Genomic DNA, 15,558 nt, shown 5'->3' on the forward strand with positions numbered 1-15,558 from the left:
ACTCCATCTTACACTGATTATCAATTAAACAATTATCCAGACTCATAATCCTACTTGGGCTGATTGCCACCAGCTACTCATGAAACACAGATGAAAGGTGAAGGGTGCTCCAGGCAGCAACTAAATGGCTAGAGGAGCACAGATGAAAGGCGATGAGTGCTCCAGGCGGGAATTAAATGGCTAGAGGAGCATGTCCCAGCCAATTACTAAAATCCCCAGGAATACTTTAAGAATTCAGCTGCCAGGAACGGACCCTCAATGGGATCCAAATGAAGGACTAGATATGGAGAGGCTAAGACGGTACCGAGAGTTATTAGTTGAAGGTCTGAAAAAAGGGGCTCAAAAGGCCACCAATGTAAATAAAGTTTCTGAAGTCATCCAAGGAAAGGAGGAAAGCCCAGCCCAGTTCTGTGAAAGACTGTATGAGGCCTATCGTATGTACACTCCTTTCGATCCGGACAGTCCTGAAAATCAGCATATGATTAACATGGCCTTAGTTAGTCAGAGCGCAGAAGATATCCAGAGAAAATTGCAAAAACAGGCTGGGTTTGCAGGAATGAATGCCTCGTAGTTACTAGAGATAGCTAATCAAGTATTTGTAAATAGAGATGCAACAAGCTGCCGAGACAGCTGCAAGGAGGGCGAACGCCAGGCCAGATGAAATGCTGATTTGCTGGCAGCGGCAATTAGAGGAATTCTCCCGAAAGGGCAGGGAAAGGGGGGTTCTGGGAGGAATGCCCAGTCCAATCGCTCACGTCTGCAGCATAACCAATGTGCCTACTGTAAAAAAATAGGACATTGGAAACATAAATGTCCCCAACTAAAGGAAAAGCAGGGTGATGCAGAGCAAAAGATCTCAGACAAAGATGAAGGGACTTTGTTCAATCTGGCTGAAGGGCTACTAGACTGAAGGGGACTAGGCTCAAACGTCCCCAAGGAGCCCATGGTCAGGATGAAAATAAGTGGCAAGGACATTAAGTTTCTGATCAATACCAGAGCCGAACACTCAGTAGTAACCACCCCAGTGACCCCCTTAACCATTGATATAATTGGAGCAACAGGAGTCTCTGCCAAGCAGGCTTTCTGCCTGCCGTGGACCTGCTCCGTGGGAGGACATAAAGTGACTCATCAATTTCTGTATATGCCTGACTGCCCCTTGCCTTTGTTGGGAAGAGACTTGCTTAGCAAGCTGAGAATCATCATTTGCTTTACAAAACAGGGTTCTTTACAGCTGAAGTTACCGGAAACAGGAGTCATCATGGCCCTTACAGTCCCCCGGGGAGGAAGAACGGAGACTTTATCTAACTGAGCCAGGTCAGGAAATAAAACCAACTCTAGCTAAGCGATGGCCCTGAGTATGGGCAGAGGACAATCCTCCAGGGCTGGCAATCAATTAAGCCCCGTACTCATAGAAGTCAAGCCTGGGGCCCAGCCAATCAGACAAAAGCAGTACTCAGTTCCCAGGAAAGCCCTTAAAGGAATACAGACTCATCTTAGACGCTTAAAAGCCTTTGGAATTATAGTTCCTTGCCAGTCTCCAAGAAACAACCCCCTCCTACCTGTCCCCAAACCAGGGACCAAAGAATATAGACTCGAACAGGACTTATGCTTGGTAAACCAAGCTACAGTGACTCTGTACCCAACAGTTCCTAACCCTTACACACTGTTAGGATTGCTGCCAGCTGAGGACGGCTGGTTTACTTGCCTGGACTTGAAAGGTGCCTTCTTTAGCATCAGACTAGCTCCTGAGAGCCAAAAGCTATTTGCCTTTCAGTGGGAAGATCCGGGGTCAGGTGTCACCACTCAGTACACTTGGACTCGGCTTCCCCAAGGGTTCAAAAACTCCCCCATCTTTGGGGAGGCGTTGGCTCGAGACCTCCAGAAGTTTCCTGCTAAAGACCTAGGCTGCGTCCTGCTCCAGTACGTGGATGACCTTCTGCTAGGACAGTCCACGGCAGTTGTGTGTGCAAAAGGGATGGATGCCCTGCTTCGGCACCTGGAGGAGTGTGGGTATAAGGTGTCCTAGAAGAAAGCTCAGATCTGCAGACAGCAGGTACACTACCTGGGATTCACTATTCGAAAAGGGGAGCGCAGCCTAGGGTCAGAAACAAAGCAGATCATCTGCAGTCTACTGGAACCTAAAACCAGAAAGCCAGTAAGAATTTTTAGGAGCTGTGGGGTTTTGCAGATTATGGCTCCCAAACTTTGCGGTGCTAGCCAAACCGTTGTATGGGGTTACAAAGGGGGGCGATTGAGAGCCCTTTGAATGGGGGCCTCTACAATGGCAAGCCTTTTGTAAGTTAAAAGAAAAACTTATGTCAGCCCCAGCTCTAGAACTACCAGATTTGACAAAGCCCTTCACGCTCTATGTGTCAGAAAGGGAAAAAATTGAAGTAGGAGTTTTAACTCAAACTGTGGGGCCCTGGCCAAGACCAGTGGCCTACCTCTCAAAACAACTAGATGGGGTTTCTAAAGGCTGGCCTCCATGTCTAAAAGCCTTGGTGGCAACGGCCCTGTTAGCACAAGAAGTGGAAAAGCTAACCCTTGGACAAAACCTAAATATAAAAGCCCCCCATGCGGTGGTAACTCTGATGAATACCAGAGGACACCATTGGCTAACAAATGCTAGATTAACTAAGTACCAAGTCTTGTTATGTGAAAACCCCTGCATAACTACTGAAGTCTGTAACACTTTAAATCCTGCCACCTTGCTCCCAGTATCCGACAGCCCTGTTGAACATAACTGTGTAGAGGTGTTGGACTCCTGATATGCTTTTCTAACTCTTCAAGTACATGGAGCATTATATAAAGAAAAAGGCCTGTTAAATTCTGGGGAAAAGGACATAAAATATCAATAAGAAATTCTACAATTATTAGAAGCAGTGTGGAAACCCCAAAAGGTGGCAGTCATGCACTGCAGGGGACACCAGTGAGTTTCCACCTCGGTGAGCCAAGGAAACTCCCAAGCAGACACAGAGGCACGAAAAGCAGCATCAACTCCTTACCGGGCACCAGTCATAGCCCCACTACTCCCTCAAACGCTTGATTTGGTGCCTCTAAAGAAGAAAAAGATTTTCTTCAGGCAGAGGGAGGACAAACAATAAAGGAAGGATGGATAAAGTTACCAGATGAAGAAGAATAGCTTTGCCACAGCTGCTAGGAGCCACAGTTGTGCTGGCTGTACGTGAAACTACCCATTTAGGCGAAGGATCACTTGAAAAGCTGTTAGGTCGGTATTTCTACATCTCACACTTGCCAGCTCTTGCTAAAACAGTAGCGCAGCAATACGTTACCTGTTGACAGCACAATGCAAAGCAAGGCCCCTCTGTGCCTCCTGGCATACAAGCCTACGGAGCGGCTCCTTTTGAAGATCTTCAAGTGGACTTCACAGAGATGCCTAAATGTGGAGGTAACAAGTATTTACTGGTTCTAGTGTGTACTTACTCTGGGTGGGTGGAGGCTTATCCAACACAAACTGAAAAAGCTCGTGAAGTAACCCATGTGCCTCTTTGAGATCTCATCCCTAGATTCGGACTGCCTCTACGAATCGGCTCAGACAATGGGCCAGCAGTTGTGGTTGACTTGGTACAGAAGATGGCAACAAGGCCGGGCGCGGTGGCTCAAGCCTGTAATCCCAGCACTTTGGGAGGCCGAGACGGTGGATCACGAGGTCAGGAGATCGAGACCATCCTGGTGAACACGGTGAAACCCCGTCTCTACTAAAACTACAAAAAACTAGCCGGGCGAGGTGGCGGGCGCCTGTAGTCCCAGCTACTCGGGAGGCTGAGGCAGGAGAATGGCGTGAACCCGGGAGGCGGAGCTTGCAGTGAGCTGAGATCAGGCCACTGCACTCCAGCCTGGGCGACAGAGCGAGACTCCATCTCAAAAAAACAAACAAACAAACAAACAAACAAAAAAACAAGATGGCAACAAGTAGTTGAAGATACAAAAATATAACAAAACTGGCACATGTACCCGTGCCAAGTGTGGCACGGATTTAATCCGGGAGCCATGTTTGGAAATTGGTTCGTGGCAATAGGAGGATTTAAAACTCTTATAATAGGAGTAATAATAGTAATAGGAACCTGCTTACTGCTCCCTTGTTTGCTACCTGTACTTCTCCAAATGATAAAAAGCTTCGTCGCTACCTTAGTTCACCAGAATGCTTCAGCACGAACATACTATATGAATCACTATCAGTCTATTGCACAGGAAGGCATAAGTAGTGAGAATGAAAGTGAGAACTCCCACTAATAAAATGAGTGAAAGTCTCAAAGGGGTAAATGAGGGAAGAGAGAGACCCTCTCACACTGTTTTATATTGTTTTATACTCAGTACCTGTTTTAAGAAAAAAAAACAAGGAAGTGAAACCAAAGGCTGGCAGCCTGGCACTAGGCACCAGAGCCGAAACCAGGCCTGGGCCAGCCTGGCCCAAACCTAGTGGTTAAAAATCAGCTTATGACTTAGCAACCTATGTTATCCATAGATTCCAGACATTGTATGGAAAAACACTGTGAAACTCCCTGCTCTGTTCTGTTTCACTCTGACTACCGGTGCATGAAGCCCCTGTCACACACCCCCTAGATTAATCAATCACAACCCTTTCATGTGAAATCTTTAGTGTTGTGAGCCCTTAAAAGGGACAGAAATTGTGCATTTGGGGAGCTCAGATTTTAAGACGGTAGCTTCCTGATGCTCCCAGCTGAATAAAGCCCTTCCTTCTACAACTTGGTGTCTGAGGGGTTCTGTCTGCGGCTTGTCCTGCTACAATTTATCTCTTAATTAAATCCCACATTGACTTAAAGCATACAGAATTGAAAATTGTCTGAAATTACAATACACAGGTAAAACCAAAAAACACAATAAACTGATTTTAAGAAACCTACACTGAAGAAATACACTAATATGTAACTGGAAAACAATAATAACAGAAATGTTTACCCATAAAATCTGGTATGCAAGGCCAGGCACAGTGGCTCTCGCCTGTAATCCCAGCACTTTCGGAGGCCAAGGCAGGTGGATCACCTGAGGTCAGAAATTCAAGACCAGCCTGACCAATATGATGAAACCCCGTCTCTACTAAAAATACAAAAATTAGCTGGGCACGATGGCAAATGACTATAATCCCAGCTACTCAGTCCTGAGACAGGAGAATCGCTGGAACCTGGAGGGGCGGAGGTTGCAGTGAGTCAAGATCATGCAATTGCACTTCAGCCTGGGCAAAAAGAGCAAAACTCCGTTTAAAAAAAAAAAAAATCTGGTATGGAACACTGATGCACCATTAAAGAAGAATTTGTTTAGATAACTACAATATTTGACTGTAGCTTTGTACTTCTGAATCATTGGCATGAACTGTACAGCAGTAAAATTTTAGAGAAAACACAGTATAATCATAAATACAAGATTCTGATAAACTTTTAATAAACATTTAAAAGAAACTACAGATAATTTTTATATTTTAAGTAGATGCTATACTTACAACAAATGAAACTGCTGTAATCCAACTTTAGAGGCAAAACTGAATTACATATTTTTTATATATATATTTATATACGGCAAAATACGGTTAGAGCCTCTGATATATAAAACAAATATCTGGGAATAAATTATATTATTTAGATATAGGGTAGAAAAGTAGGTACAAATCCTATCGTTCTCTTTTACCTACAGCAAACTTAAATTTATAAGTAACTATATTAGTAAATATGGAGTGCTTACTAATTATCTAATTTACTTCAGACATAACATGTAAATTCTAGTATAACTGTCCTAAATGTCTGAATCCAAAATTACAGACAAATTTGGAAATAAAAAATAGAAACTGGGCCAGGCACGGTGGCTCATGCCTATAATCCCAGCATTTTGAGAGGCGGAGATGGGTGGATCATTTGAGGTCAGAAGTTTTAGACCAATCTTACCAACATGGTGAAAGCCTATCTCTACTTAAAATACAAAAAAATTAGCCAGGTGTGATGGGGGACACCTGTAACCTCAGCTACTTGGGAGGCTGAGGCAGGAGAATCAGTTGAAACTGGGAAGTGGAGGTTGCAATGAGCTGAGATTGTGCCATTGCACTCCAGCCTGGGCGACAGAGAGAGACTCTGACTCAAAAAAAAAAAAAAGAAAAAGAAAATACAAACTAAAAACTAAAAATGTATAGGGAGAGTAACAACAGTAAGATGGAAAAATAAAAGGTGCCCTACTTGCTTATCACTGCAGAGCAAGAAAATCTGTCAGCCATCCTAGACAAAAATGCCTTTATGAGAGCCAGGCATCATGGCTCACACTTGAAATGACAGCTATATGGTACATTGAGGTAGGAGAATTGCTTCAGGCGAGGATTTTAAGATCAGGCTGGGTTATGTAGCAAGACCCCCTCTCAAAAATAATTTCCTTTAAAAGAGTTTTGAGATCCAGGGAGGCAGCTGTAAAACTCTCATAAAGCCCAAGATTAAGGAGTTTTCTTTTTCAGAAGGCAGGCTCTCATTCAGGTGGCAAACTACAGGACCCCTGTTCTTAACTACAGGCCAGAAAATGGCCCACCCAGCTTGGTCCCACAGAAAATTCTGAACTTACTCTGTAACCATCCCAAACTGCTTCCAGCCGCAGTCTGGGAGAGGTCCTGTTCTTCAAAAGGCCTGGAGGAAGATACTGGTTTATAGCCATGCAGACCTTTACTGTGGACCCTGAAGCAGTTCAGTGACTGTTCCAGCTCCCTAAGCCACGGTTTATGGCCAGTTCTGCCTAATTAGAAACCCACACAGTTACCTGGGGAAATCCTCTCTGATACTCAGTGAAAGCCACACTCATCCACATCCTAATATAAAGCCCACCATATGCAGACCCGACTACAAAAACCTGCCCTAGTGTCTGCCCTACAGACGAAAGTCCTGAAGGATATTTACTCTGTCCAAAAATAAAATGGAAATTACAACTACCCAAGCTCCTTGTAACAAGCCAACTAAAGGTGGACCCTAGTGCAGACCCACCAGCCTTGTTACCAAGCTATGACCCCTCTCCACTATAGGCCAGGCATGGTGGCTCATGCCTGTAATCCCAACAATTTGGGAGGCTGAGGCAGACAGATCACCTGAGGTCAGGAGTTTGAGACCAATCTGGCCAAACACAGTGAAACCCTGTCTCTACTAAAAACACAAAAATTAGCCAGGTGTGGTGGCACGCGCCTGTAATCCCATCTACTTGGGAGACCGTGACAGGAGGCAGAGGTTGCAGTGAGCCAAGATCGTGCCACTGCACTCCAGCCTGGGCGACAGAGCAAGACTCTGTCTTTAAAAAAAAAAAAAGCCATGGTATCCAAAGTGATCTATAAATTTAATAAACTTTCTATCAAAATTCTAGTGGGATTTTTTTTCACAGTAATGCAGTAATGGACAATGCAATTCTAAAATATACATGGAACTAGAATAAACTTTGAACAAAGCAAACTTGAGGAAAAAGAACAAAGCAAAGAAACACCATAATTCATAATTTCAAATTATTTAAAGGCTATAGTAATAAAACAGGATGAATTGTGCAGAAAATATACAAAGAAATCCAATGGAACAGAAAGCACTTCTCACGTATTTCAGACATGAAGCAAAGAAATAACTTAAAAAACAGTTTAATATAGAGTTTCTCAAAAGCATACAGATACTTGTGTGTCCCCCAAAAGAATGGAAAAGCAGTCAGACTGTGCAGTCTCTTAAATGTCATGAAGAGGACTTTGGCTCTCATGGTAAACTTGAAGGAAGATCACCAAAGGGAAATAAGAATCCTGAGAGAATTTAAAAGCATAAGACAGAAGATGCCCCTATGTGAAAGCAAAATGAAAAAACTCAGGCTTCCCAGAAATTGTTTCCTTTGGAACACAGCTTCCCAAGTCACATTTTAAGGACTGGCTTTCCCCTTAACTTTTGGACCTATCATCTGTGTTTGTTGTATTCACTTTCACTTTCACCTACCTGAGGGTTTGGCTACCATTTCATGTCTCCTCATAGGCTCCCAAGGCTCTTTTTCTTGCTCCAGACAGGTGATCAGGTCTGGTTTAGAGACAGCAATACCTGTTTCAATAAAAAATAAATTACATGAATCTTGCTTATATTCTCCAATTATTAACCTAGCAATGTGTCCAGTATGAAGGGTGTGATAGAATATCCTAATCATTAATCCCAAAATACTAATTTTTCTTTGGAGATGGAGTCTCAATCTGTCACCAAGGTTGGAGTACAGTGGTGCGATCTCGGCTCACTGCAATCTCCATCTCCGTGGTTCAAGCAATTCCAATGCCTCAGCCTCCCAAGTAGCTGAGATTACATGTGTGTGCCACCATGCCTGATCAATTTTTGTATTTTTAGTAGAGACAGGGTTTTGCCATGTTGGTTAGGTTGGTCTCAAACTCCTGACCTCAGGGTGATCCGCCTGCCTTGGACTACCAAAGTGCTGGGATTACAGGTATGAGCCACCGTACCTGGCCCCAAAATACTAATTATTAACAAAAATTTCTTTTTGTTTGAGACAGAGTCTCACTCTGTTGCCCAGACTGGAGTGCAGTGGCACAATCTCGGCTCACTGCAACCTCCACCTCTCGGGTTCAAGCCATTCTCCTGCCTCAGGCTCCTGAGTAGCTGGGATTACCGGCATGAACCACCACACCTAGCTAATTTTTGCTTTTTTTTTTTTTTTTTTTTTGAGACGGAGTCTCGCTCTGTCGCCCAGGCTGGAGTGCAGTGGCTGATCTCAGCTCACTGCAAGCTCCGCCTCCCGGGTTTACGCCATTCTCCTGCCTCAGCCTCCCGAGTAGCTGGGACTACAGGCGCCCGCCACCTCGCCCGGCTAATTTTTTTTGCATTTTTTAGTAGAGATGGGGTTTCACTGGGTTAGCCAGGATGGTCTCGATCTCCTGACCTCGTGATCCGCCCATCTCGGCCTCCCAAAGTGCTGGGATTACAGGCTTGAGCCACCGCGCCCGGCTAATTTTTGCATTTTTAGTAAAGATGGGGTTTTGCCATGTTGGTCAGGATGATCTGCCTGCCTCGGCCTCCCAGAGTACTGGGATTACAGGAGTGAGGTACCATGCCTGGCCTTTAACAAATATTTCTAAATATTTAGAAAATATCTTATTTTGTATTTCACTACCTGGTAATACGGAATCAAAAATTAGTGTTGGCAATTAGATTTTAAGTTGTGGGAAAAAATATTTTATGCCACTTAATTTCTGGAATTACTACTATTCTGGAGTGAAAGATACAGATCAGCTCAGAAATGTGGAAAGTTCAGGTCAAGATGAAATATCTTGAAAAAAATTATTTAGTGCACCAACAAATCCCCCCAGTTTTTTTGAAAACAGGAATCTGAAACTCATGTATGCAAAGTACAAATTACCAAAAAACAGTCTACAGAAAAAAAAAATGAAAGATTTAGGGTGTATTAGGATTGAGTATTGAAGTTATGCTCACCCAGGAAGACCAGGTTTCTGTAGTTCTCTAACATCACATTCCTATATAAATTCTGCTGTGCAGTGTCCAGGCATTGCCACTCCTCCAGACAGAATTCTATGGCCACATCCATAAATGTCAATGGTCCCTAAAAAAACACACACACACACACACTCACATTTACCAAGTGGCCACTTGCAGAATTTATAATTTGACTCAAGGTAAAATGAGAGAGTAAAGAGAACAGGTTCTGACTTATAGAAGACACTGAAATTATCCAATAAAATAATTCTCTACATGGAAATATTCTCCAATGCATTCTCTACCCCTGAGAAAAGAAAGTGGCGTAAGATCCACAATATCAGTGTATATATAATACTTTTCTGGATGATAAACTATAAAACTGAGGGCATAAACACAAACATGTAAATTTTTGAGTTCTCAATTTCCATCATACAGAATCAGTTGTGAATATTTTTCAGATAAAGACATGTTGAGTTAGAAGGGACCTTTAAAATATTAAGGTGTACAATAAACTGAGGATCCTGTTAATGCAGATTATTTTTTCAGAAGATCTAGAATAAAGTCTGAGTTTCTAAGTTTCTAACAAACTCATTAGTAATGCCAATGATTTTGGCCCAAAAAGACTATTTGTCAAACATCCAGTAAGTGGAGAAGTCTGTGTTTTTTTCTAGTTTTTCTGGCCAGTAAACAAAGAGCTTTCATTTTCAAAAGACAGATAAATGCAAAGAAAACCTAAGAAAGAAGAGCAGCTGCCAGATTAAATGTGATGGTTTACGTACATCAGTTGCATAAAGATTCTTAAAAATATGGCCGGGTGTGGTGGCTCACACCTGTAATCACAGCACTTTGGGAGGCTGAGGCGGGTGGATCATCTGAGCTCGGAGTTCGAGACCACCTGGCCAATATAGTGAAATCCCGTCTTTACTAAAAATATAAAAAATTAGCTGGGCGTGGTGGCAGGCGCCTGTAATCCCAGCTACTAAGGAGGCTGAAGCAGGAGCATCCCTAGAATCCAGGGGGTGGAGGTTGCAGGGAGCTGAGATTGTGCCATTGCACTCCAGCCTGGGCAAAAGAGCAAAACTCCGTCTCAAAAAAAAAAAAAAAAAAAAAGGGCCGGGCGCGGTGGCTCAAGCCTGTAATCCCAGCACTTTGGGAGGCTGAGGCGGGTGGATCATCTGAGCTCGGAGTTCGAGACCACCTGGCCAATATAGTGAAATCCCGTCTTTACTAAAAATATAAAAAATTAGCTGGGCGTGGTGGCAGGCGCCTATTAAGTAATCCCAGCTACTAAGGAGGCTGAAGCAGGAGCATCCCTAGAATCCAGGAGGTGGAGGTTGCAGGGAGCCGAGATTGTGCCATTGCACTCCAGCCTGGGCAAAAGAGCAAAACTCCATCTCAAAAAAAAAAAAAAAAAAAAAAGGGCCGGGCGCGGTGGCTCAAGCCTGTAATCCCAGCACTTTGGGAGGCCGAGGCGGGCGGATCACAAGGTCAGGAGATCGAGACCACAGTGAAACCCCGTCTCTACTAAAAATACAAAAAATTAGCCGGGCGCGGTGGCGGGCGCCTGTAGTCCCAGCTACTCAGGAGGCTGAGGCAGGAGAATGGCGGGAACCCGGGAGGCGGAGCTTGCAGTGAGCCGAGATCGCGCCACTGCACTCCAGCCTGGGCAACAGCGTGAGACTCCGTCTCAAAAAAAAAAAAAAAAAAAAAGAAAAAACAGTTGATAATGTGAATTAGGGAGAAGAAGCTGGCATTTGTGAATGTCAGAAAAAAAGGAAAATTTAGTTTTCTTCTTTTTTTTCCAGAGGGAGTTGCGCTCTGTGGCCCAGGCTGGAGTACTATGCCATCTCGACTCACTGCAAACTCCGCCTCCGGAGATCAAGCGATTCTCCTGCCTCCCAAGTAGCTGCGATTACAGGCGCCCGTCACCACAACTGGCTGATTTTTTGTTTTGTTTGTGTTTTTTGAGACAGAGTCTCGCTCTGTTGCCCAGGCTGGAGTGCAGTGGGGCAATCTGGGCTCAATGCAACTTCCGCCTCCTGGGTTCAAGACATTCTCCTGCCTCAGCCTCCCGAGTAGCTGAGACTACAGGCACGCACCACCATGCCCAGCTAATTTTTGTATTTTTAGTAGAGACGGGGTTTCACTGTTAGCCAGGCTGGTCTCGAACTCCTCACCTCGTGATCCACCCGCCTCAGCCTCCCAAAGTGCTGGGATTACAGACGTGAGCCACTGTGCCCAGACTGAAAATTTAGTATTTTACTCAAACCCATTAGGCTGCAGGAATAGGGAGTTGGGTGTAGACTTCAGACCCTGCTTGAAACATACGAGAAAAATGCAGAGGAAAATCACTCTTCTGTGGAGTGTGAAAATAATTACGTGGCAGGCAACTAGACTGAGATCGCGCTAATGTCAAGGTTTCTACCTTATAAAAATCTAACTCAAATGTGTATTTTGTAAATTACTACACTGAGGAAAACAAAATTCAGGCTTAAACAACTATAAACTGCCAATTAACCCGAAATTTCCACCTTATATATATAAAATCAGGAAATTTCCACCTTAATCATACAAACTAAAAAACTATATAACTCTACCTAACAAATTATTGAATTTGGTTTTCTTCATCATGCACCTTCTAAAAGTCTTTCCTGGCCGAGCGCAGTGGCTCATGCCTGTAATCCTAGCACTTCAGGAGACCGAGGCAGGCGGACTGCCGAGCTCAGGAGTTGGAGACCAGCCTGGGCAACACTGTGAAATCCAGTCTCTACTGAAATAGAAAAAATTAGCCCAGCATGGTGCTGCGCGCCTGTAGTTCCAAGCTACTCAGGAGGCTGAAGCAGGAGAATTGCTTGAACTCGGAAGAGGGAGGTTGCAGTGACCCCAGATCGCATCACTGCACTCCAGCCTGGACGACAGACCAAGACTCCGTCTCAAAAAAAAAAAAAAAAAAAAAAAAAAAAAGGCCGGGCGCGGTGGCTCAAGCCTGTAATCCCAGCACTTTGGGAGGCCGAGACGGGTGGATCACAAGGTCAGGAGATCGAGACCATCCTGGCTAACACAGTGAAACCCCGTCTCTACTAAAAAATACAAAAAACTAGCTGGGCGAGGTGGCGGGCGCCTGTGGTCCCAGCTACTCGGGAGGCTGAGGCAGGAGAATGGCGTGAACCCGGGAGGCGGAGCTTGCAGTGAGCTGAGATGCGGCCACTGCACTCCAGCCTGGGCGACAGAGCGACACTCCGTCTCAAAAAAAAAAAAAAAAAAAAAAAAAAAAGTCTTTCCTTCATTCTCCATGGACCACGAACTACAAACCATTGCTGGGCGCTCTACAGTCTTAAATTACTCTTTGATTAAATTATTTAATATTTTTGTGGTGACTTATGTGTGTGTGTATATATGTTTTTGAGAGAGTCTCACCACAATGCCCAGGCTGGAGTGCAATGGAGCGATCTCGGCTCACTACATACTCCGCCTCCTGGGTTCCAGCTATTCTTCTGTCTCAGCCTCCCGAGTAGCTGGGATTACAAGCGCGCACCACCACGCCCAGCTAATTTTTGTATTTTCGGTAAAGACGAGGTTCACCATATTGGCCAGGCTGCTCTCAAATTCCTGACCTGGTCATCCGCCCGCCTGGGCGTCCCAAAGTGCTAGGATTAAAGGCGGGACCCACTGCGCCCGGCCGACTCTCCTAAGTTTCTAATAGACGAAAAAATGGACTGGAAACGCCACGGACCAAAGCTCTTACTATTCATGAAACTGCATCACCAGTCAGGATTCTCCCCTGACTACCCTCCCGTGGTCCCCGCACAATCTGGGAGAGACGCCGCGTTGCGGCTGCGGAGCTGCCCACAGAGGGCTCCAGGCCGGGACACAGTCACTGCGCAGGGAAGAGACAGGACGCCCGGGCCCGGCTGTCAGCGCAGCCGCCATCTTACGACTGAAGGGGACTGAGACTGAGCTGGGCAAGAACTCCAGCCGCGCAGACTGTGGAGCTGACTGCAGGGAGGCCTGAGTCGCGCCACGGCCCCTTCCCCCTCTCAGGATGTCGGACCCGGCACTCACCATTTCTAGGCTTCCGGAGGGTCCTGGCGTCTTTAGCTGTGGATCCCCCAATACCTGCAGGTCACAGGGCCACAGAGGATCCGCCCCTAGGAGCAGAGGACACAGAAGAGTGAAGACGAAACACGGAGCTCCGACTGCACCCAGAGACAAAGGCCCCGCCACATCCCGGAAGCCGCCCTGTCCGCCTCTGCCGCGTGCCTGATTGGACGGTTTCCAGCCCAGCGTCCCTGATTGGACAACTTCTAAGGTCCTGCCCCCTCAAACCCTGAGTGAAGGAAGATGTGATCAGACGCTGGACTGAATGAGGAAAGAGTGACAGCCTAGGCTGCAGCCTTTTCAGGCAGGGCTTCCTCCCCGAGCTGAGCAGGCCCACCCCAGAGGGTATCTGCTTTTAACGTTGTGTATAAGCTCATACGCACTTATAAATAATATACTATATGGCTACTAAAAAATGAAAATACTTGTTTTTAAATTTCAGCTTTTATGACCTTCCTGGCTTCTGGTCCTTTGAGTAGGAAGCATTACATTGAATATTTTATTATTGATTCTCTGTGGGGTTTTTTTTGTTTTGTTTTTTCTTTTTCTTGAAAGGGAGTCTCTGTTACCCAGGCTGGAGTGCAGTGGCATGACTGCAGCTCACTGCAGCCTCAGCAATCCAGGCTGGAGCAAGCTGGGACGACTGGCAGGTGCCCCCATGTTCAGCTAATTTGTTATTATATTTTTATTTGTAGAGATGAAGCCTCACTGTGTAGTCCAAACTGGTCTCAAACTCTTGGGCTCAATGAATCCTACAAACTCAGCCTCCCAAAGTACTGGGATTATAGGCATGAACCATCACATTCAGACTGAGTTTTTATTTTTATATCAAAAATTTTTTTAAAGCATTGAGGTCCATTAATAGAATTCAAGGAAATGTTATGCATATTTTTAAAAAATTAAAAAGCACATGCAAAAAGAGAAAGAAAATTTTTAAAAACCTAAGTATTATATAGGTAATATTACCAGAAAGAGAAAAGTTTAGATTTCCTGACTTTTAAGTTGCAGTATGCTAATGGAATATTCTTAGTGGACAGTATTCTATTTTCATAAGAAATTCAAAAACAGATAATTTCCAAGTTTTGGAAACTGATGCAAAACATAAAAATATAGAAAATCTCTAACGTCTTCCCATGATATAGTATTACTTGAAATATAAACTGGGCAAACTCAGCAAAAGACAATTTAATCTCAAGTTTCAAAACAGGTACAGAAGTTCTAATAGAATAAATGGAATCCAGAATTTTATTAAATAATGTTGGTATATATATGTATTGTGAGCATAAATGTAACTGAAGATGAAAATCTGTTGTTTTAATTACATAAAAAGGTTAAAAAGTGACCATTCTCTGTGATTTTGAAAGCAGGAATTGTCTAGACAGATGTGTATTTGCATCTACATTTGCCTATACTTACATTTATATATCTATTCTTTTTTCTTTTTTTTTTTTTTTGTTTTGAGATGGAGTCTCGCTCTGCCACCCAGGCTGGAGTGCAGTGGCGCGATCTCAGCTCACTGCAAGCTCCACCTCCTGGGTTCACGCCATTCTCCTGCCTCAGCCTCCCGACTAGCTGGGACTACAGGCACCCGCCACCTCGCCCGGCTAGTTTTTGTATTTTTTAGTAGAGACGGGTTTCACCGTGTTAGCCAGGATGGTCTCGATATCCTGACCTCATGATCCGCCCGTCTCGGCCTCCCAAAGTGCTGGGATTACAGGCTTGAGCCACCGCGCCCGGCCTCCTTTTTCTTTTTTTTGAGACAGAGTCTTGCTCTGCCAGCCAGGCTGGAGTGCAGTGGCACCATCTTGGCTCACTGTAACCTCTGCCTCCTGGGTTCAAGTGATTCTCCTGACTCAGCCTTCCAAGTAGCTGGGACTACAGGCACATGCCCCCATGCCCAGCTAATTTTTTATATTTTTAGTAGAGACAGGGTTTCACCCTGTTAGCCAGGATGGTCTCGATCTCCTGACCTGGTGAACTGCCCACCTCGGCCTCCCAAAGT

General features: G+C 44.8%; 1 protein-coding gene across 1 annotated transcript in view; it reads right to left on the minus strand.

Annotated features, from left to right (window-relative positions):
- Nucleotides 1-15,558, minus strand: part of LOC105489692 (zinc finger protein 43) — a 58,754-nt gene that overhangs the window by 28,283 nt on the left and 14,913 nt on the right. The window contains 3 exon segments of the mRNA XM_071086626.1: nucleotides 7,962-8,060; nucleotides 9,456-9,582; nucleotides 13,521-13,606. Coding sequence (XP_070942727.1) covers nucleotides 7,962-8,060; nucleotides 9,456-9,582; nucleotides 13,521-13,606 — 312 coding nt within the window.

Source organism: Macaca nemestrina, chromosome 20 (assembly GCF_043159975.1).
Source record: "Macaca nemestrina isolate mMacNem1 chromosome 20, mMacNem.hap1, whole genome shotgun sequence".
Lineage (NCBI taxonomy): Eukaryota > Metazoa > Chordata > Mammalia > Primates > Cercopithecidae > Macaca > Macaca nemestrina.